The 21,293-nt window shown below is 51.4% G+C and overlaps 1 protein-coding gene across 1 annotated transcript; it reads right to left on the reverse strand.

Annotated features, from left to right (window-relative positions):
* Nucleotides 1–315: 315 nt before the first annotated feature.
* Nucleotides 316–19,650, reverse strand: SELENON (selenoprotein N). The gene is made up of 12 exons (XM_067311470.1): nt 19,534–19,650; nt 15,086–15,203; nt 14,132–14,262; nt 12,991–13,203; nt 11,843–11,967; nt 10,871–11,008; nt 9,141–9,222; nt 7,941–8,129; nt 6,434–6,539; nt 5,475–5,587; nt 4,662–4,763; nt 316–3,081 (listed from the first exon to the last, which is right to left on the reverse strand). Exons 1-12 carry the CDS (start codon nt 19,639–19,641, stop codon nt 2,911–2,913), a joined length of 1,596 nt encoding a protein of 531 aa, XP_067167571.1. The 5' UTR covers nt 19,642–19,650; the 3' UTR covers nt 316–2,910.
* Between the last annotated feature and the right edge of the window lie 1,643 nt (nt 19,651–21,293).

Genomic DNA, 21,293 nt, shown 5'->3' on the forward strand with positions numbered 1-21,293 from the left:
GGCGGCTCGAGGGGTGCAGTGGTGGGTAGGTGCAGCGGGACGGCGGTGCGCCTGGGGGCTTGAGGGGTGCGACGGCAGCCGGCGGCTCCCTGCAGGTGCCAGGGACACACCGGCAGCGTGAGGGGGGCGGTGGCACGGGTGTGTGTGTGCGTGTGTGTGTGATGGGGGGTTGTGACAGTCCTGGGGCGCGAGGCTGCCCCGAATGCGGGGCCGTAGCAGGGCAGGGGCCGACCCCTCCTCGCCCCCCTCCCCGAGCGCTTCCCCCCGTTCCCGCTGCCCCCCGTCGAAGGAGGCAAGAACTGAGCGAGGCCGAGGTGGTGGCATCAGTTTAAGGAAGGAGCTACAGAGCCGGGCAGCCCGTCGCACCGTACAGCGCCAAACCGCAATGAGCGAGGCTCCAGTGGAGGAAGAAGCGGTGCTGTTTTCCACTGAATCGCCGCTGGCAAATATCAGGTCTGATCCACTTGTGGATTTAAGACCAGACCATCACAAAGCACAGGAGATCGGGAAAACAAGCAGCTCCTTCCCCCCCTCTCTGATATATCAAAAGACTATTGAAAAACTTAAGGAGTTTACAAATATGAGAAAAAAAAGCTTGGCACGTATTAAAAAAGCCTCAGACAACCGTTTCCACCCAGAGTCCACCTCCAACTGTTACAGAGCAGTAAAGGGGCAGTGATCGCTCAGGCAGCTTTGTAGTTAACGGATTAAGGGGGGGGACAGCCACATCCCCTCCCAAGGGATCCCCAGAGCACTTTGCTCGTGAAGGAGCAGGACTTCTGCCGTGCTTTGGGTTAATCCCTTTCACCTTGCGCTCAAACAGCCCACAGACACTGCTTCGATGTCTTAAGCCCCTTACTGAGGGGTTAAAGAAAGGTGCAACAAAAATACCTCAAAAGAAGCTTTGTAAAAGCCAGAAGGGCAGATCTACACTAAAACTGTGCTTCCAAAGGAGCCAGAGGGAGGTAGCACTCAGCCTCCCCTGCCGTGCTCAGCTTGGGCCAAAGCCCCTCTAAGGACACAGAGGGGCCAAGACTGGGGTGCAGCAGCTGGAGGTCAGTCTCTAACGCTGCCTAGAGACATCAACACTTTCCACAGCCACCGCTGAAAACACTGCCAGAACCAAGCCTGTGATTACTGCAGGCTCCTTGGAGGGCTAGAAAAGTGCAGAGCTAATGCATAGTTATAAAGCTGATACTGAGAAACATCCCAGGGGTAATTAATTTCACTAGAGCAATTAGTGAAGCTATACTGGGTAAGCCCAAAGGTTCGTCTAAGCTCAGCTCAGCCTCCAGCCATGGATACAGACAGAAGAGCTGGGGACAGGACACGGACAGGGTGAGAAAAGATCCCTGGTTCCTCCCCGGTTGTGTATTCTGGGAATGAAAATGCCCTTTCCAAAAAAGGCTTTTCCCCCTTTTGATTTGGTCCAACTAAATTGTGCTTTAGAGAGCAGAGAAAACATCAACAACCATGGCTGTTTGCAGCCATCTATTGGAGATGCTTTGTCTCACATATCTATAGGAATATGCTTTGAACCTGTTTCACTTAGATCCTTCCTTCCCCAACTTACACTCACCCTGTAGCCAAGCATTTGTACCAAATAGGAATGACTGCTCGGGATGGTTACAGCTGAGGGACAATGGCATTCTGTCTGAACAATTTCTTCTTTGGAAAGTTTTCTGTGAAAGTTTCTTTATAATACTGGCTTCTAAAACTGCTCAGTTCCCAACCAGCTAATGCTCTTAGGGCAACGGCGAACCTCCGCTTCCTAAAGGGAACTTCATCATGGTTCATTTGTTTAGTGCGATGTGGAAACTCTCAAAGCAAATGTGGACGGGAGCATCTTACAGCCAGCGAGGAGACACACTGGGAGAACAAAGCTCTCAAAGCATGTGGGATGGGAGCAGCCCCGGACTGAATGGGACGGGGTCACCGCTCACCACCCCGTCCTGTAACGTGGAGTGCGCACACTGCACTGATGGAACTAACAGGGGCTCTGGCCCCCCAGTCTTCCTGAGTTAATCCACACCTGACATCTCCGAACTGCAACATACCTCTGATGCCTAGTTCTCCACTGCTAATTTCACTATGCCAACTTCACCATCTCCCTCAGACACAAAGAACCTGAATAAGAGAGACAGGTCTTGCGCCATGTCACACAGGATAAACATTTCAGGCATCCAGGGAACTGGAAGGAAGCTACTTCAGAGCTCAGGCCTCTAAACAGATCCTCCAACTTGCATGTCTACACATGAGCAGCTAGAGTCCCCACATTATGCATTTGTTGCCATTGCTGTCAATAAATGCCATCCTGAAGAGCTGGGATCCAGGCCGTGGAATAGCTTACGGCTCAGTCAGCCTCAGAACTGCCCTTGGAGAGGAGGTGTGAGGACGCTGGCTACCAGGAAAGACCTTTCCACCTGCGCTGGATTCTGCACCTTCGCCCGCAGGGCAGAGGGACTCACCACGAGTGTTTGGTCGTAATGGCAATGCTGTTCTCCATGATTCAACACAAAGTCAGGCCCTTGAGATCATGTGTTTGCAGGTGACACTTGGTATAGTTGTTACAGGAGTTTCACCACAGAGAGTTTGAACAGGAGGTGGAAAAATGTGAAGGCTGGTAACACACCAAGGTACATGCACACAGACTGTTTATAGATTCAAGTATTTTCACTCCTGTAAAAAATTGCCTGAACTCAAAAGGGCAGGTTATGTAAACAGAAACCGGCATCACTCAAAACTCAGCCTCTTCAACAGCCCTAGATCATCCAGAACAAAGCTCCAGCCCTGGGACTGTCTGCATCTTAACATCAGTGCCTGGCACAAAGAGGAGGAAGAACTGCTGTAATGAAAATAGATCTCTGAAGTCTTTGGCCATCTCTGTGGGGCAGTCAGGTGCCATTGTTTTTAGGTTTGCAGGTATGGTTTTGCTCTTTGCAGTCCTTCCTTCAGGAACTGGAGGTAAGTTGCAGTAGAAGGGTCTTCAAAATTGGTTGAGAAACTAAAGATGCTACTTTCAACATCTTCAGGCTTCATAGAAGTAATATCCAGGAAGTAGTTGGCATTGATATGGTGAATCTGAGAAAGAAAACAGGTGGGAGAGGAGACTTTAAAGGCCACATCAATTCACCATCCACTACTTTGGCCTCTAGCCAGGACACAGATGACAAGACTGTAATTAAATTTAAGACTCTCTAATGCTTTGCAAATGCTAACTCAGCATCCAGGAATCAGGTTTCCATTTTACAGTTAGAGAAAGAGGTGTCTGAAAAACAATGGCCTGCTTTCTCCAAGCGTGCTGACCCCCTGCTCAGCATGGTGAAGAAAAAGATGAAGGTGATTTGGGCAAAATCAGACAAAACCTACTGCTGAACAAAGGCTGGGGAGATAGCAGCCCACCCACACTGACTGCTTCAGTGCGTGCTCTCAGCCCAGCCTGGCTGCAAAACAAGCATGTGAGCTTAAAATGTCCCTGTGCCTTCTGCTTCCCAGTGGAGATGGGCAAGGGGGACACATGGCCGGTGACCACAGCAACCTTGACAGGCTGTAACTCACTGAGTTGAGGTCACTCACTAGCCTGCAGTCAACAGTCCACAGCCTAATTTGGAGGGCAGCCACTAAAGAGACAGCAACAAGTCACTGCAAATGTTACTAGCTAGGATCTGGCAAGTGTGGGACACAATCAGATTAGCCCTGGCAGGATCCTCCACCTCAGACAGCCCAGCTGCTGACACACAGCGAAGCGCTGCAGTGTCAAGTGTCAGGAGCTGTTGTTGTTCTTCAAATCCAAGGCAGGGGCACAGCAGAGCCAAAGCATGTTGACTTGCTAATGGCTGATCTGCTGTGACAAACCCAGAGAGGCAAGAGGAAGAGAGGAATGTGCTAGAACAAGCTGATAAGGAGAGACTTTCTCCAAGGCATGAACACAAGGGGACAGTAAGAGGGTGCAGAACACAAGCTACAATTGCTTTCCAAAGGTCGCTGACTCCAGCCAGGGATGGGGAAGGGACAGAATGAAGAAATGTAGGCAGACATTTGATTGAAGTTTGATTGTTTTCCCTCCCTGCTAGAACTGTTCTCTCTTCTGTCTTTGAATAAAAATGCATTTGTTTCATATTTCTTGGTAGAGCACTTGCTACTGTCTGTCTGTCACAACGTCCCTGCGAGCACAGCAGTGCGAGGGACTACAGCCCCACAAAGGGCCTGGGGAACCAGAGAACGGCTGGGGGAGCTGATATGAGCTTCAGGTCTACAGATGACCCTGTATTTTCTGGGATGCTGCTGGACAGAGGAGCCAGCCTTTAGTCCTGCCCAGACCCAGGAAGCCTGAGGGCACATGCTGCCGAAAGGACGGCAGTCTGCAGGACACTCACCTCTTCACAGAATGGGAGGCCTTTAAACACCCTGTCTAATGTGCCTCTCTGGATGCGACTCCAATGCCTCCCATCAGCAGGAGCTCATTCTGTTCCATGTGTCCTATCCTCATCCTGATAAACAGCGCTGTATTTCCAGTAATAGAACCTGAACCAGCTGGGTGTTTTCCAAGCACTTTGGATGACGCCATCTCCTCCCCCCAGGGAGTGATGTATTCGGGGAGGAGGAAGAGAGCACGTTCTGAGGGGAAGAGCCAAGCCCAGCTGAAGGAGTAACAAACATACCACCGTGCCGTTGGGGAGGCAGATGATCATCTCCACAGGGAAGTTGTACTTCTCAAGGTGCAGGTCAGCCAGCTTGCTGTAGAACTCATTCTCTCTGTTGGTCTGTAAAGAGACCCCACAGGAACATGCTTGCACACACCAATGCTAGCAGAACAGAGCGGGAGGAGTAAACCTAACCCAGGATGAGGGGGTGGACGAAGAGCTGCCCTGCAGCACGGTAGCTGGCTCCATTCTCATGATGTGCTTTACTATTCCCTTTCAGTCAGTGTTTCCTCCCCACCACACACACACTTCAGCAGTAGATTTCCCCCCAAACAGTAAGATCACGCTGTCACTGGCAGTTCCCAGGCACATAAACAGTCTGATCCTGGTTTTTCACAGCTTCTGCAGCTCTGTGACTGCACCTAACTAACAGCATGTGCCCAGAGAGGCTCACGAGTAGGGAAAGGTGCAATCAGGAGGCTCAGGGTTCAGACAGTATTTGGTTGCTCTCTGGGTTATGGAAAGCAGTCAGTTTGCCGATGGCACAAATGGCCTTGGGCAGGGCTATCTCTCAATGTTTGGCTTTTAATGGTTTAGCTTTTAATATTGGCACTATAACAGAGCGAAGGGGATCACTGTGTTGTTTCCTTAGCCTGACTCCATCTGGCGTCTCTTTTGCCACTGCAATTGCTAAGACACAGAGGGCCTGGAACTGAAATCCCCCATTGGCACAGGTGTGAGCTCCCCCTTCCTACCCGCAGCCCCGTGCCAAACACCGTCTGCGTTCACCAGCACCAAACGCAAGAAGGCAGATGTGTTTGCGACACTCACCTGCAGCTCTTCCAGCTCCTTCACCAGCGACCAGCTGCTAATGAAGCTTTCGTTCAGCAGGGCGAGGATGGGCGAACTTTCCAGGACGGTCTCCCGGAGAGTTCGCCCCGAACCTGACACAGAAAGGGAGGCAGACAGTCGTTTGCTGCATTTCCAAGGCTGACTGTTGCCATGTTTGATGCCACTGCTCTGCCCAGGGGCTGGCTGCTGTGGCAGCTGGCTCGGGCTCCCCCCAACCCGGCCCATTGTCTTATTTCTCCTTTGTTGGCAGTTTTCCATATTTTATGGTTTCCAGTGCGTGCTGCTGGCAGAGAAGACTCACCAGAGCAGACGCTGTCCGCTTTCAAGGCAACCAAAGACATTGCAGAACCAGCCCGCCATGGGGCTGGTTTGGTGCACTTAGGAAAGGATCAAGCCCTGAGGATCCACCGTGAGTGCATTTTTCTGTTCATATCACAGCAGAGCCCACACAAGCTGGAGAGTTTTTAGGGGTAGACAGGACCCATTAGTCCTGCCCAATGTGGCACGCGAGTTCTTGGGCATGTGGGAGAAATGGCTACACATCACGACAACCCCAACCCTGCATCTGGCTCTGGTTTCTCCCGTGCAGACATGAAATGTGATATGGAGACAAAGCAGGGAGCAGCATCTCTCTTGCCCTGCAGCCACTGCCTCTACCCAAGCAGACTGATTAGGGCAGCGTGAGAGGGGAAGAGAAAGTGGAAAGACCAGACCCATTCCTCCCCCTCAAATCAGGGCTCTTGAATTAGAAAGCTGGTCTAGGGCTTGCCTCAAATAGATCTAATCCTGCCATTGCGGATACAAGTTCTGGGCAGTAGTTCCCACTTCCAACCCTTCTCTACACAGAGCTTGCCACTGGCTCCTCCCTGACCCTGAGCCCTTCTTAGAGTCTGAATTATGCACATCGTTCCTCCAGCCAAGACGGGAACAGCCCTCACCTCAGCAGGATTGGTCATCCAGGGCACCCCACAGCAGGATCGAGTGCACCAGCTTCTTTTCTTCTTTTGCTCTCTCGAAAGCTTGTGTGAAGGGAAGATAGGAAACCTGGAGGCAGAGAGATGGCTTGAGAAACAGGCAGCAGAACAGCCCACCTCAAACATGAGCAGGACCTGAAGGAAACAGACCTACCACATCGCATAGGCAACACACAGAGCCGCAGCACAACAGCTCGGCCTTACAACTGGGCGATCAGCCCATTCCTGCTCAATGCTAACCCTGTTCACCCCCTGCCTTCCTGTTCATTAAAGCAAATGGTAACCATGGTGCTCTCCCCAGGGGCAACTTCATCTCCTCTCACCTCAGGGATCCACAGCACAGACCTCTAAGCTGGATCACACACTCCAGCCCTGCCACAGTGAGCAGAGAGACAGGCACATCCTGGGCAGGAACCAACTCTTCACCCACCAACTTGCAGCTGGTCATTCTGTTAGTGCTGCCCATGCAAAATGTAGCGAAGTGGATGCTAAGTCTGGAGCATTAACTCCACTGCCGTGCGAAATGCGGCTTTTCCTTTGGGAAAGGTCCAGGTACATGACAAACGGCTGGGGATACGGTGAGATTGGGGATACTTGCAGCACATGGGCTGTACCAGCACGTGCAAAGCCCCACATTTACACACTGCAGAGAGCATCAGCCCAACTGCAGGCAGGCTGTCTGCAAACATACAAAGCAGCCTAGGAAATTTGGCCTTGAGATATTTATTACAAAATCTCACTGAAACTGTCTAAAAACTGGCTGCGAGGGACTCTGCAGAGAGAGTGTTCCAATCACTCAAATGAAGGGAACTTTATTAACATGTTGGCAGCTCAGAGGGACATTTGTAAGCTCAGGCACAAGGAGGCAGCCTTTGAAACACGTCCCTTCAGCCAAGGAAGCAGTGACAGGCAGTAGCCATCTGCTCCAGAGGCTACTGGCATGCTAAATAGTTTAGGTCACCCAGTGCTATGAATTTGAGTCTCCTTGCAGGATGTGGATGCACAGGCAGAATGTGTGTTTTCTGCTGATAAGGAAAGCTTGGTCCAAAGGTAGCAGAAATTGCAAAAGAAATGCCAAAGAAAAACCATTTGTAAGAAGCGCAATTACCTGCCTTGCTCGGGAATTGCATCGGCAGCTACTGATAAGAGGAAGGAAGGATGAGCCTACATTTACAATATGAGCTTGGAATGACATGACATCTGGGCTGTGCTCCTGCCCCTGCTGCTGTGCGACCCCAAACGGCTTTTCAGGGATGCTGTTCTCTCTCATCGGGAAACTGGAGGCCCATCACGTCACACATGCAGCACCTGCATGATGCAGGCTGAGCAGGGAGATCCTCATGCTACTCTGAATGATGCTAAGTCATGGCCTCTGATTCCTGCTGGTCCTCGAGGTGACTGGACATCTCGGTGAAAATGACCCTGTCCAAACAGACGTGCTATGGAAGAAAGAGCACAACCCCTTCCTCACCTTCTTAAATGGATACATGGCCAATTCCAGCTTCTGGGCTGCCTCTTCCCAGGGGATTTCCTGCTGCCAGGTTATCTCTTCGAACACAAACTGAATGGGGTCCCCTGAGGGATCCCTGCTATCAATCACATTCCCATTCTCGTCATGGATCACAGAGGGGATGGAAGGCCCTGTCGATTCCAGCTCCATCTGCAGGGGAACAGGCTCAGAGTTAGATATTATTGATATACCACTCCTGGCTTTCCAGTCCTGCAGGACGAGATAAAGATGCAAAATAAGACTGTGCAGCTTCTAATGAAGACACAGATCATCAACTTGATTTCTGTTTCCTGGAGCTGCACTTCACTAGTTGTAGATGTGTTTTATTGGGGAATACCAGGAACACAACCTTATTTCCTCCAGTTATAGTACGGCTGTGCTGGCTAGACTGGGAATGCATGAGAGACTTGCTCATTCTGTATTGCCATCCTGCCAGTGGAAGGTTTTTGATTGTGGGACGCCAGATCCTTAAAACTGTTGGGATCTGGCAGGGCTAGCTTGAAGCTCTTGCTCATACCACCAGCACAGCCCTTACACAGTCCTCTAGCCACAAGAGGGTGCAGCAGGGAAAGCTGTTTAGGGACTTCCCTGTAGCTCAGTGTTCTTGTACATCTGAAATTATTTTGTAGGTCTGTTACCAGGACTTCTGACAATTAAAAAGAAACATGGATCTAGTTTAGGAGAAGACCTAACCTCAGGCATTCAAGATCATGACTTAGATTTCCTGTCCCCTGAGCTGGGGTTACCACAAAATAAAGGAAAAACTTCATGCAATTTCTAAATCCAGATACACTGTTTTTCTTACACCCCTCTGGGCTCACAGCCTGGATTCAGCCCCCAATCTTCTCCCTGCAGCAGCTCAGACAATTTTTTGTATAAAGGGAAAATCCCATGACTCCACACTTCCATGACTCCAGGAGCTTGGGATTCAACCCACACCACAGACAAGAGAGAGAAAAAAAAAAAAAGACCCACAAGAGCTGGCAATAGTGAGCCACATCGCTGCAAAAGACACACACAGATCAGAAATATTATACTGCAGCACTCAAGAGAACGCTCTTAAGAACATAGATAGCTGAGGTTATACAGCTCAGGGGCAAGGCAAGGTAAATCCCTGCCAAGATGCTGCACACATGTGGAGGACAGAGAGCAATTACAGACCTGCGGCAGGTAACCTATATCCACTTCCATGTTGCTGCTCTCACTCGCCCCATACAGCCACTCCATATCGACATTCAGAGACCTGGAAGGAGAACCCAGTACATTCAGAGTAACCCAAGGCTAAAGCTGTGCATGGGAAACCACAAACGATGAGAACATCCAGTGCTCCTCTTGCAGGGTGAGCACAGAAGCCCATAGTCCCCGGCTGCTTGGAGATCACAGAGTGCCCTGCACAAGACCAGCAACACTAGATTCAGCCGGATCAGGGCCCAGGCACCTACCCAACACTCTGGGCAAACACGTTTATGCCTTTGAGTACTGTTGAAGTATGGAAGAGAGAGGTGTATTTGCTCCGCATTTCCTCCCAGCCCTGACCTTGCACATTATGATCCTGTTGAACTTTTAAAAGTGTTTTTTGGAAGCAAAAGGCCCTTGTAAGAAGTTGCTGGCAGAGCCGCAAGTGTCTGCTTGCTGTAACAAATGTGCTGACAGAACCGTAGGGATTGAGTCGCCAGGGTAATGTTATAATAGAATTTTCACTCCAGCCTTCACGGGCAAAGAGATTTGAAGCTTCTCTCCCCTGAAACTCTTCCAGCTGCTTGCCAGAGAACAGTAATGAGCCAAGTACACACACAAAACACCAAGTGAAAAACTATTTTGAAACAAGAGCATCAGGCTTTGCTGAATTCTAGTGCTTCAAGCCAGGCACAGAGATCTCCAGGGTCTCCCTCTCCACACCCTGCCTGTCCCTCCCCATGCTCCAAGTACAGGTGACAGTTACTGGCAAATGAATCAGACCCTGAAACAGGCCAGGGAACCTCAGTGACTGGTAGAGATGCTTTGACAACTGCAGAGCTCATTTCACTCAGATTTTCAAGAGACTTTGCTGAAAAGCATTAGCTCATCCAACACAGACACCCAAGGAGTCTCCTGCAGCTTGCAACAGGTATTCAACACCTGCAGAAGTCCCTGACACAGCCCAAAGCACTGCTGGGACAAGCCAAGGGGAGCAGCCAGGATGCACTGCAAACGTGAGCTTGCAGCAGTGCTACTAAGAAAGAGGCTGCTGCCTGTCTCTAGAGCAACACCTGGATAACTTAAATCCCTCTGTCCCCATGCGTCTTCCCATGGGGCTACAGACACCTCCCTTACTGAAGTGGTTTGGCACAGGACAGCTCAGGCTTGGACACGCAGAGTTGAAGCACGTGCCAACCGCAGCCAGGTTGCGTAAGGACATCCATTCCCAGCCACAGCTCTACGCCCCCATCCCCTAACGATATCTCTGCCCTTGTCCTTCCCTGCCAGACGCCCCCCAGACCTGTTGATAACAATACACAGAGCTGTTCCTGAAAATTGCATCAGAACCTGTTTAGGGCACTGTTATATCTACAGAACTGAGGACATGATGACCATGATGACCGCTGACAGAGAGGGATGTGCGAGGAGAAGAGATAAGCAAACAGCAGAATTAGCCTGTCCAAAGCTCAGACTGCAGATCTGCCTTCTCTGCATGTTCCAGGAAACCCACGTACTGCAAGGGACACCATTCTGCTCAGGACTGTTACTGCACCCGTATCTTCGTATAAAAAGAGCCCACCAGCCTCCTCCCAAGCACAGCCCCCACTTCTGCACAGGGCAGGATCCCAGAGATCCTGGGTTTCACTGCACCTCGCTTAGAGCAATCCTCGAGTCTCTACTCAACGCACATGAAGAGAGAGAAACAGCTGTACCTGTTATTAGGGACAAAGAGCTTAAACTCTCGGACATGGGAAGAATCCTTGGAGAGGATGATGTGACCTGTGAACTGGCCTGGGGAAAACCAGAAGGGGAAGTCTGGTGGCTCATTCAGCTGGAACTCAGCGTGGATCCTGAAACAAGAAGGGAGCCATCAGTTGCAGAGCTGCAAGGACAGAACAGATCATGCGCTGCAGATGACAGCAGGGAGAAGTGATCTCCAGGCCCCAGAAACCATGAAGCTAAATTGGGGCAGAGTGACTCAGTTCAGAAAGCTTCTCATGCCACACACAAAGAGGGCAAAGGGCTGGAGCAGATGCTCTGGGTCAGGAGAGTCTCTGGTACTAATGGCTTTTGGACCTGAGCAACAAGTGTCTGCCAGGAAGGCTGAGTTACAGTATTTTATCATTCCTTGAAGCAGAGGAACAGACTACGACTCTCTCAGTCTCCCTTCCAGCCTGATCCAGCAAACAAGAGCTGCATGTAACATTCCCAGTAAAACAAGAGAACAATTCCCCAGAATTTCTCCCTTGGAGAAAGTACTCCATCCCTGGATTAAACAAAACCTAACAAATTCCTTGCTAATCAGACTCTTCCCATTCAACCACGGGCATTTCTAAACCTAAGGGTTATCGAGGAAGGCCATTGCCCTGGATGCAGACAACAGCGCCTGCCTCACCACAGACTCAGTGACACCGGGAGCACGAGTGCCCTCTTCGGGCCTCAGCCAAGCATCACATATGGGCAAGAGCTGGCTGAAAACCACCCTCCTCGAACTGCTTCGTTTCCCTCCTAGGCAGGAGGCATCTGGCCTTGTTTGGGAACGCGCCTGCACATGCACTGACACGCACACTCTGCCACTGGCTTACAGCAGCCTTCTCCACTCCTGAGAGATGCAGAACAAGTTCAGAAGTGTCCCCAAGCCCTCCAGACCCATAGTCCCTCAAGGTCAGGTTGGGAGCCCTTACCTGAACGCTATGGTGTAATAGAAGGAGCTGACGGCTCGGATGCAGGCCACAGCTCCCTGGGGAGCAAAGCGAGTTTTTACGAAGGGGCGCGGGTGGAACATGTTCAAGAGCTTGTGGATAATGACCTAGGGGAAGAATTGTAAGAGAGCAAAAATGAGAACAGTCCCTCTAGCAGTCAGCTGCAGCTCCAAAATAACTCCCCACCAGATCAGGAAGGTCAGATAATGGCTCTGATTTAAAAATTGGCTTAGAGACCTACTTAATCACAAAACAAGGAGATAAAGCAAGAGGCTGCTTTTTAAAATAAATCTATTCCCATTGTTTGCAAGTTTTCATCATCCCAGTCGGGTGGATGTCCGAGTATGGTAAACTGATCTGTGAGGCTGTATCCATCAATACTACTTAAGACTTTCAAGAGTGGGTATGCAATCAATAAACACACCAGGCTCCGGAGGTATATCAGCTATGCGATCGCTAACACCTACCCCGGCACCCCAGGGGACAGCGATATACGAGCTTGACTTTACAAACAATGTACACACATCGTTTCACTTGTCAATGAAGTGCCCCGCCTCTGGGGCGGCACACAGCAACCGTTCTACAAGATGCAATCGCTTCACACAAGGGCTTTCTGAATAACCCTCTCTCCTCCCTGCCTTGGAGAAGCTAGCCTAAAAAAATCCAAACACTTAAAGCAAGATGAAGTAAATCAGCCCAGTCTGGCCATGACAGACACCTACTGCTTTTGCCTGCTTTCGGTTTTACCTCTGATTTAGACAATGGTGTTCCTGCCTATACGTTGAAGCCTTTTTGCTGCCTTAGAAAGTCCAGGGAGACATAACACTACAGCCTTGTCCGCTCCAGGAATTCCCTCCATTCCTCCATTTGTTTGGGCTACAAAGCCTTTTGTACTGAAGCCAGTCCAACTAACATAGGATCAAGAACAACCACTACAGCCAGTATCCACTCGCATTCTCAACAGCCCGAAACCCTTGCTGGGCCACAGCAGCTTTCCTTGGAGGCCCATGAACTGACAACCCTGCTTACTACAGAAGCAAATGTGATCTCAGTCTACAGCACAAACACTACAAAAGAACATTTATACAAATCACCTCTCAGGTATATAGAAAGCATGGTTCATATCTCACCTCTTTGCCCTTGGGAGGTGGAGGGTAAAATCGGTTGTTGGAAAGATACCCAGTGAAGATGTTTAATTCACTAGGAATTATCCACCACGGATCCCCAAGATCCAGTTTATTCTTTGGGGGAAGAAAGGCTTTGAACTGCCTGGCAAACATCACGCTCATGGGGGCTGCTGGGGTGGTCCAATTCCTCAGCCCAGACAGCGCAACGTGAGAAATCTGTGAACAAAAGAGAGCATTGGAGCCAGTTCACAGGAGCTGTTCAGCCAGACTCCTCAAACGTGCAGTAACGCTGATGGGTGTAAGCAGGTTTTGGAGGCTGGGGGGAAAGCTATCTATCTGTATCTCACGTTTTAAATTCTTCCCCAAACACCACCAAATAGTTCTGTTGACCTTCTGTTATGTGAGTAATAGAGAACAAGCTGTGGGGGCTGGCATGCCACATAACACCTCTGCTTTTGTACTTCGCTCCAGGAGAGCTCTCCCTAATACCTTCTTCAGACTTCCCAGGCAGGGCATGACAGAGCTGGGGCACAGTGCTGCTGAATGCCCAGACCCAGCCTGCACACGCAGCTAATCCTGCTGCCTTCACACCATCCCAGATCCAAGCTAAGATGCCCTCCTAGAGAGGAGTCTGACTGCCCAGGTCGACCTGCACCTCTGAGCCCAGGATGCTGGTTGTGGGTGGTCACTCGCTGACAGTAACAGATCCAAAAATGTCAACGAGAACCTCCACGAGCGAAAGAACCCAGCTGTGGGGGATTCATGACAAATATTGTGGGACCAGTCCTTGTGCAGAGAGGTCCTTAATATAGTGCAGGGTTAGCAGCCTGTTAAGAGGTGAAGTTGTTTTAGATTTCTCAGTTACTGTTCCAAGCAGTTTTGCAAGCCGCAGCCTGTGGTGCTCTTCCAGGCCACGCATGGAAGCTTTCCTCTGCGCCCGTAAGAGCTGCGAGGCCACTAGAAAACAATGAAACACTGCAGAAGGGAGTGAGCTTGCTGGTCCAGGACCCAAATCCCACTGGCTCCAGCCAGACCATCTCCCCCTCCCAAACTTGCTAGAGTTCATTCCTGGTGATGTTACCAACCCATAGGACATGTGCTTATCCCGGCATTTCTGGTCATACAGATCCTGCATGATACCTACTCCTAAGAAACCATCTTTGCTCTTTGTCATCGTTTCCATGACCAACGGCTGGAATTTAGCCACGATGGACAATGTTTCCCCGCTTGAATCTGGTGTCTCCTCCTCTTCAAGTTCTGAGACGGGAGCAACCCCTAGACAAAGAGACAGGAATTTAAGCAGCTGTTTCCCCTTCTTTCCCTTTTAAGCAATGATGAAGTGATTATACATTTATCCTGGTAAATCCTGGAGCACTTGTAGCTTCCCAGCTGTCACTATGCTGTATGTAACGGCAAAACTCAGACCCACCCCAGGGATGAGCCTCTGCTACATGGATTAAAGAGGACTCCTCCTTTTAGTGAATGACACTCTAAAGCTCATGGCACAGTTCAGCAGTCTCATTTCACCTAGGAGGGAACAGACACACATATTTTAGCCAATTCATTACAGCATAAGCAAATAACTCTCAGTTTTTCTATTGCACTGTAAGCTCTCCTGCACATTATCACCACCACACATCTTCCTGCTTGGCACCATCAAGAGACATTTGCTACATGCTGATACAGTCTCCAAACATGATCTCTCCTAATTGCTATCGAGAGACTGCTACAGCCAGAGGAGGGCACAAATGAAACACCATGACTCACTAACAGTTTTGGCCTAGCCAGGGCTGAGCTGTATTTGTTGCACTCACCCATCCCAAATCCCCTTTAAGCCCTGGACAAAGTAACTTATGTACTTTACTAGTCCAGCAATGAGACCGTCAGTCTTATAAAAACCGCAGTGTGTGAAAGTGGTGTCTAGTGCTTAAGCCGTTCCAAAAACATGTAAAGCTTAGCAGATTCTCATCAAGTAGATCAGATCCAGAACAGCACCCAGAAAAAAGTAACACATGAATAAAACTGCCGAGCGCATACGAAGCTCTTTGGCTTTTGCTCGCTCTGTGCAGAGAGCTCTGCAAGGCAGACAGACACCTACCTGTCAGCTTCTCAGCTATCGGCTTGAACTCCTCCGGACTGAGGTACAGATCATTGTTTGTGTCCAGAGAAGAAAAGAGAAACAGCCCCTCGCTTCCCAGAGACTTCAGTGCCAGCTCCTAGTTTGGGAAGAAGAGGTAAACGAGATTTCTTTCCAGCCTCTCACAGAAATTCATTCAGGCCCCTCTCAGCTTCAGAGTTAATCTGCATTCTTACAGCACACAAACGCAGCCATCAAATTGAAAGACTAACGCCCCTTGGCAGGGTTTTGTGCTATTTACAATAGGGATTGGTGTCCAGGAACTGCTGGCATGAGCATATTAAAACTACATCTGGCTGAGTAATTCAAACTGAATCATTTGCTCAGAGTAGTCCTCAAAGTCTGTCGTCAGGAAAATTTCCAACTTTTCCCACATAGTTAGTCCTAAATCTGCAGGTATTCAAGACTCCCAGAGATCCCAACTTCTGTAATTAATTAACGCGCAGTGAAACAAAGGTGGTCAAGTATATGATTATTCACATTACACAAACATGAAGAAGGTGAACTGAGCCCTTGTACTTCTGCAGAAAACAACTCAACTTAAAGCGGTGCTGAGATCCATGCTAACGTTCCTGCCCAAGACTGCCCTGCTCTAGCCAGACCCCCTCCAGGACTCCAGCCTCTGGACTGCACCAAGCGTTTGGCTCCTTGCTCCGCAGGGAGCACTGCCGACCCACTCTGCCATCCATCCGGGAGCCACAACTGCCATGGTCTTCCCCAAAGACTTACACAGACCTTGGTCTTGGCAAGAGCCCAGCCACTCTGCGCCCCAGTTTCTCCCTCTGCATACTTGGCAGAAGAGCCTGCCAAGCCCCACTTACTACAGCACATGGAGATCCTCCAGTGGAAAATACCACCGAAGTGCAACGTCTCACTTGGAGCAGCCCCAGAAAAACACTAGATTCTTCTAGTCTTTTCCACACTGCAGCACTGAAAGGAAGAAAGAGACAACTCGCACGCAGAACAAGAGCTCTACGGTGGTGTGAGAAGAGAGAAACATAGCGAGCAAGTCAGACAAGCCACATCACTCCCGGCCAGCCTGCAGCAGGTCCCCGGTGAGCCATCACTTGGGGCAGCTTCCCCTGCCACCCCAGTAAAAGCCTAGAGCGCAAGGATAAATACTCTGTATTCTGCTGTTTTGCTGCATTTATTCTCTATTGCCTGCAGCACCATTACCATCCCCAGAGCTCCTGAACTAGTTTATTTTCCATCTGTTGCCTGCCAGCCCGAAGCAGCACTAATGCAGCCTGGAAGGCTTTGCTCCCGTCAACTGCAGCAACAGAAGCACTTAAGAGCCTTCCAGGGCAGTTTCAGGGTTGTGACAGACAAAAACAAAGACCATGGAATACAAACCAGAGATGTGGACTCCGACATGACTGAAGAAAGGCAAAGAGCTGATACACGGAGAGGAGCAAGCAGAAACCATGCATTTGAAAAAAAGGAATGAAGGAACAAGATAGCTATTTATCTACGCACAGGAGCAACCCATTCAGGACGCCCCAAATTCCTGGGACTGAGACTGTGTCTTTATTCCCCAAAGAAAAGGGGAAGCACATCCTTGGCCCTATAAATCAGCAACACCATTTCCCTGAGCAATTGTCCTGTTCCCTGACAGCCAGAAGCCAGGGTCATGTCATGAAGCCTCGGGCCGGGTTTCAGGATGTCTCTCTGCTTTAGATCTTGCTTGTATGTGGCATGTAATGCATTAACCTCACGATCGCTCACTGTCTGGGAGCCAGCTCGCAGCGCAGGCAGGCAGCAGTGTACGACGGCCTCCTCCTTACAGAGGAGGCCGACCTAAATGCCTACCGAGCTCTGAAGAGATGGTCCATTTCCTAGCCCTCTCCATAGCGCTTCAGCAGTTCCCTGCTGATGAATCTTTCAGAGCTGCTCTTCTTTTGCTCTTCACAGACACGGACCTCAAGGGATGCGAGGCAATGAGTGACAAAGTTTTCAGTTGGTTGGACTGCCTGCTGCTGTAGTATTAGGAGAAAGCCGTGATCATTTACTTAACGGGGCTGAAGGCAGAAAGAGAACCAGTTATCCCTGACACATACAGAAGAAAATCTCAGACTGCGCATAGGACAGCAGAACATGAAGAGGGCAATATGGGTGCCTGGTGTTGGATGTTAGCTCCAAAAATCAATTAACCTATAGAAAATTAAGAATTGAGAGCATGTGCTCATCCCCTCAGCCCTCGCTTTCACAGGGGCTAAGCAATGAAAAACCAGCAGCAGCAGAACTGCCAGAAAATTATCGCTAGAACCACAACTGGCCAGAGATAGGGTTGCCTTGCAGTCGGGTGACTTATGGCTGGGTGTGCACACACACGTCTTACAGGCACGCCAGCAGCCAGCTGAATACAGCCACCTCGCTAACAGGATTCAGACTGGTCTACTGCCCGCTCCAGATGATGGTCCCCTCCCCAGAGGGAGTTAAAATAGCCACTTCTCTAGTAAAGACACGCTTCAGGCAGCGTTGGCGCAGGGTATCGGCTCCACACGACCCTGCAGGGACAGCTCTCTCCCTTCGGAAACGTGCACAAAGCAGGACAGCTCAGCCCCACGCATTGCTGCCGGCAACAGGGACCCCAGAGGGCTCCCGCCTGGCCGAGATAAGACCCCAGCCATGGAGCAACACGGCTCAAGGCCTTTCGCAGAGCACATGCCCGTCCTGGTGCGCTCAGTCTAGAGAGATGATAAAGATGATGTCTGAAATGGGAGAAAGATGTTAGGCCTTGGCCTTTTGCTTCTTGATAGCATTTATGTTGGAGAAAGCTCTCCAGAGCCTGTCTCTCTCTCCCGCCCCTTTTTTTTCTAACCTTCAACTATAAGAAATAAAGTTTCCCTGTCTGCGCTGGAAGAGTAAGGTTAAAGCTGTCTCAGTCTTCCTGCAGAGGAGGAGGGTTGGGGCTTTCACAAAAGACGTCTTCTCCCACCTGCCTGTGGGTTGTTTAGCTAAATAAATATTTCCATAGAAAGAGACAAGACATATGCTGTAAGCAAGCCGATGGAAAAATAAAAACCTTGGGCTGTTCACATTTCATTCTCATCTCTGGCAGCGTCCAGCCCCAATTGTCTGTCTGTCCTCTACCAAAAAAATAATAAAAAAAAATCACCAAAAGACCTGGCATTCTGTCCTCTCAGACAGCCCGTGAAGGACTGTTCTGCCCTTCTTCTGTTGCTGTCAGAGGAATTCTTCCAATAAACAAGTTTGTGCCATTTCTCTCTTTTTGCAATGCAAAAAGAGACAAAGGAAAGAAGCAGCCTTTAAAAACATTTGTCTCTTTACCACAGAAGTATCAGGAAGGAGAAGCCTGCTCTTCACTGCGAACCTTTGCAGACATTCAAGGATGCGCTCTGAAGCGAAGCGCCAGGGGAGTACCATCTTTAACAAAGATACCCTTTCTCCAAAGCACGCAGCAATCATTTGAATTATACGGATTACAATCAAAAACAATGTCAATCGGTCTAATATATATATAAAAAAAAACTTAAAAAAAATAAAACACTTTCTATTTTTCAACTCCTGTTTTCTATTCTTTTGCTGCTCCTTCAGTCAGAGTCTCCCAGGGAGGAGGAGATCTGCATTTCTAACATGAAAAAAAACCCCACAAACGTCTGACAAAGTTTCAGGCCCTTTTTAAAGGGAACAAAGCAGCAAGAAGAGACGTTTCCACGCGCCACGTTGAGAGGGTCTGCGAGAAGTCATGCCACGAGTGGAGCGGAGCCGGGGCCCGGTGGCTCTGCTCGCCCTCGCTCTCCGGGCCGGGGAAGGCAGGTGGGAGCGCGGCCCGCCGGGGGTCCCCGCGGCCGCAGCGGGAAGAACCCGCGATGTGGGTCCCGAGCACCCGCACAGGGCGATCGCCTCAGCCCTGTGGTGGCCACCTCAAGGCCCGAAGTGGCCACTGCTGCCTGGGGGGGGGGGGTCTCTGCAGCTCTGTGGTCTCTTCCGCCCATTGATGGCCACCACAAGCCCAGCGGCCACCACAGCTCTGTGGTTACTTCAGCCTGGAGGTGGCCACCACAAGCCCAGTGGCCACCACAAGCCCGGTGGCCACCTCAAGCCCAGCGGCTACCACAGCTCTGCAGTCACCTCAGCCCACTGGTGGCCACCGGTGCCTGGCAATCACCGCAGCTCTGCATTACCTCAGCCTGCTGGTAGCCCCCACAACCCGGGGGCCACCACCTCAAGCCCGCTGGTGGCCACCACAAGCCCGGTGGCCACCTGAAGCCCCGAAGCGGCCGCCTCAGCGCGGCGGCGGCGCCCCGGGCCCGCCCGAGCCGCTCGGCGGAGCCGGCGCCCGGCCGCCATTGCAGCGCGGCCTCCCCCGCGCGGCCGCGAGGGGCCCCCGCGCCGCCCCCTCGCTCCCTCCCTCCCTCCCTCCTTTCCCTTCCCCTCGCCGGTACCTGCTGCCGGGCGGCCTCGGCGTCCCGGTAGTACTTCACGGCGGCCAGGGCGGCCAAGGCGGCCAGAGCCAGCGCCAGGCGCGGAGGCGCCGCGCCGGGCCCCGCCATGGCCGCGCCGCTCAGCGCCGCCGCGCCGCCATGGCCGCGCCGGCCGGGGGGAGGCGTCAGGCGGGCAGCGCCGGCGAGGCGGGCCGGGGCCGGGCCGGGCTGGGGCCGGGGCCGGGGTTGGGGCCGGGGCGGGCTGGGGCCGGGGTTGGGGCCGGCGCCGGCGCCGGCGCCCTCCCCGCGGGGCCCCCGGGGGTCTCAGGGCCCGGCCGGCTCCGCTCCCCCCGCGGGACCCTCGAAACGCGCCCGTTAGCGCCCAGTTTCCGTCTCCCGTTTGGTGCGATTCAAGGCTATGTGCGACAGGGAGCTTTTTTAGGGGAAATCGATCATCCTTCTGGCGTCGGGACGCCGCTGTTCTCATTAGGGCTCTCGGGGTTTTTGCTTTTAATTATGAGCTGGGAAGTGCTGCGCACGGTCCCCGCTCGGTGCTCGATGCACAGCGGGGAAGCGGCGCTGGTCTGAACCTGCCTTCGGGAGGGAGGAACAGCTTTCCCCAGCTGCCAGGGCCCTGCTTGGACCACGTTCTTCCTTTCCTTGTTTAGCACCGAAAGGTGTTAAACGTGGCGTTGCAGAGTGCTGAAGCAGGGTTAAGGAGCAGCAGTGACTGTGACTGCGGTCCCATAATCCGTGGGACAACCCCCGCACCGATGTTTCAAGAGCGTGGGCTCAGTCCCTCTTTTGCCCAGCCAGTTTTCCCAATTTACGGGGAGGATCGGTGTCCTACTCCATCGCAAGCCTGGTTGGGATCAACTCCCCAAACCACAGCTGCCCGGCAAAGCCGCGAGCGGGGAGGTGGAGGCAGGGAGACGGCCCGGCAGCGCGGGGCAGTGCCGGTCAGCGTGATGGACAGTGCTCAACGCGTCTCTGCCGAGCTGTGGAGCACGTTATTTTTTTCAATGGACATCAGCGGTTTCGCTTGCAGGTGGTGATTTCGCTAGGACCTAAGTGCTCTCGAATCAGGACCACACGCAGAGAGACCAGGAGATGGAAATGACTCCGTTGTTGGGCACTCCTGCCTTTGCAGCCGCAGGGCGACGGCACAGATACTTTATGCCCTCTGGACTTAGTCGGCACCAAGCCTGGGGCTCCCTCACCACTGTGCAATGATCCCCCGGTAACTGAGCGAATGGTTCCTGGAGCTCCATCATCCCTGAGTCATTCCCCTCCATCACTCCTGGTCACAAACCTTTATGTCACCCCAAACTATTCCACCATCTCTTTGTTCTTTGTGCCCTTCAGATTCTTCTACACGGTTGTCACACTGCTCCCAAGCAGTGGCTTGGCTAAGAAATATATACTTAGTCATTTTAATCTTTCCCCATAAATTCAGTCTCTCGCTCCTCCTTACATGCAATCCTGCACTGCCACCGAAATCCCGATTGCTCAGGAAGATTTAGTACATTTGCTGCTGCTGCAGGGCTAACGATGCAGAATGTTTGATCTCTCAAAGCGTAGCAGGAAGCGTTAGCATTTAATGCTTTGAAGCTTTTGCTATTTCCTAAGCCTGCCTAATCATTTTGTTTTAGAGCATTTTGGCTGGAGATGAGGAGAGCACGACTGAGATCCATGAAGAGAGCAGTGGCAGCCTCATCAAGGAAGGAGGAAGAGGCTGGTAATCTTGGACAGAACAGGCCAGGAGTATGTGGAGTTTCAAG

Source organism: Apteryx mantelli, chromosome 27, assembly GCF_036417845.1.
Source record: "Apteryx mantelli isolate bAptMan1 chromosome 27, bAptMan1.hap1, whole genome shotgun sequence".
NCBI lineage: Eukaryota > Metazoa > Chordata > Aves > Apterygiformes > Apterygidae > Apteryx > Apteryx mantelli.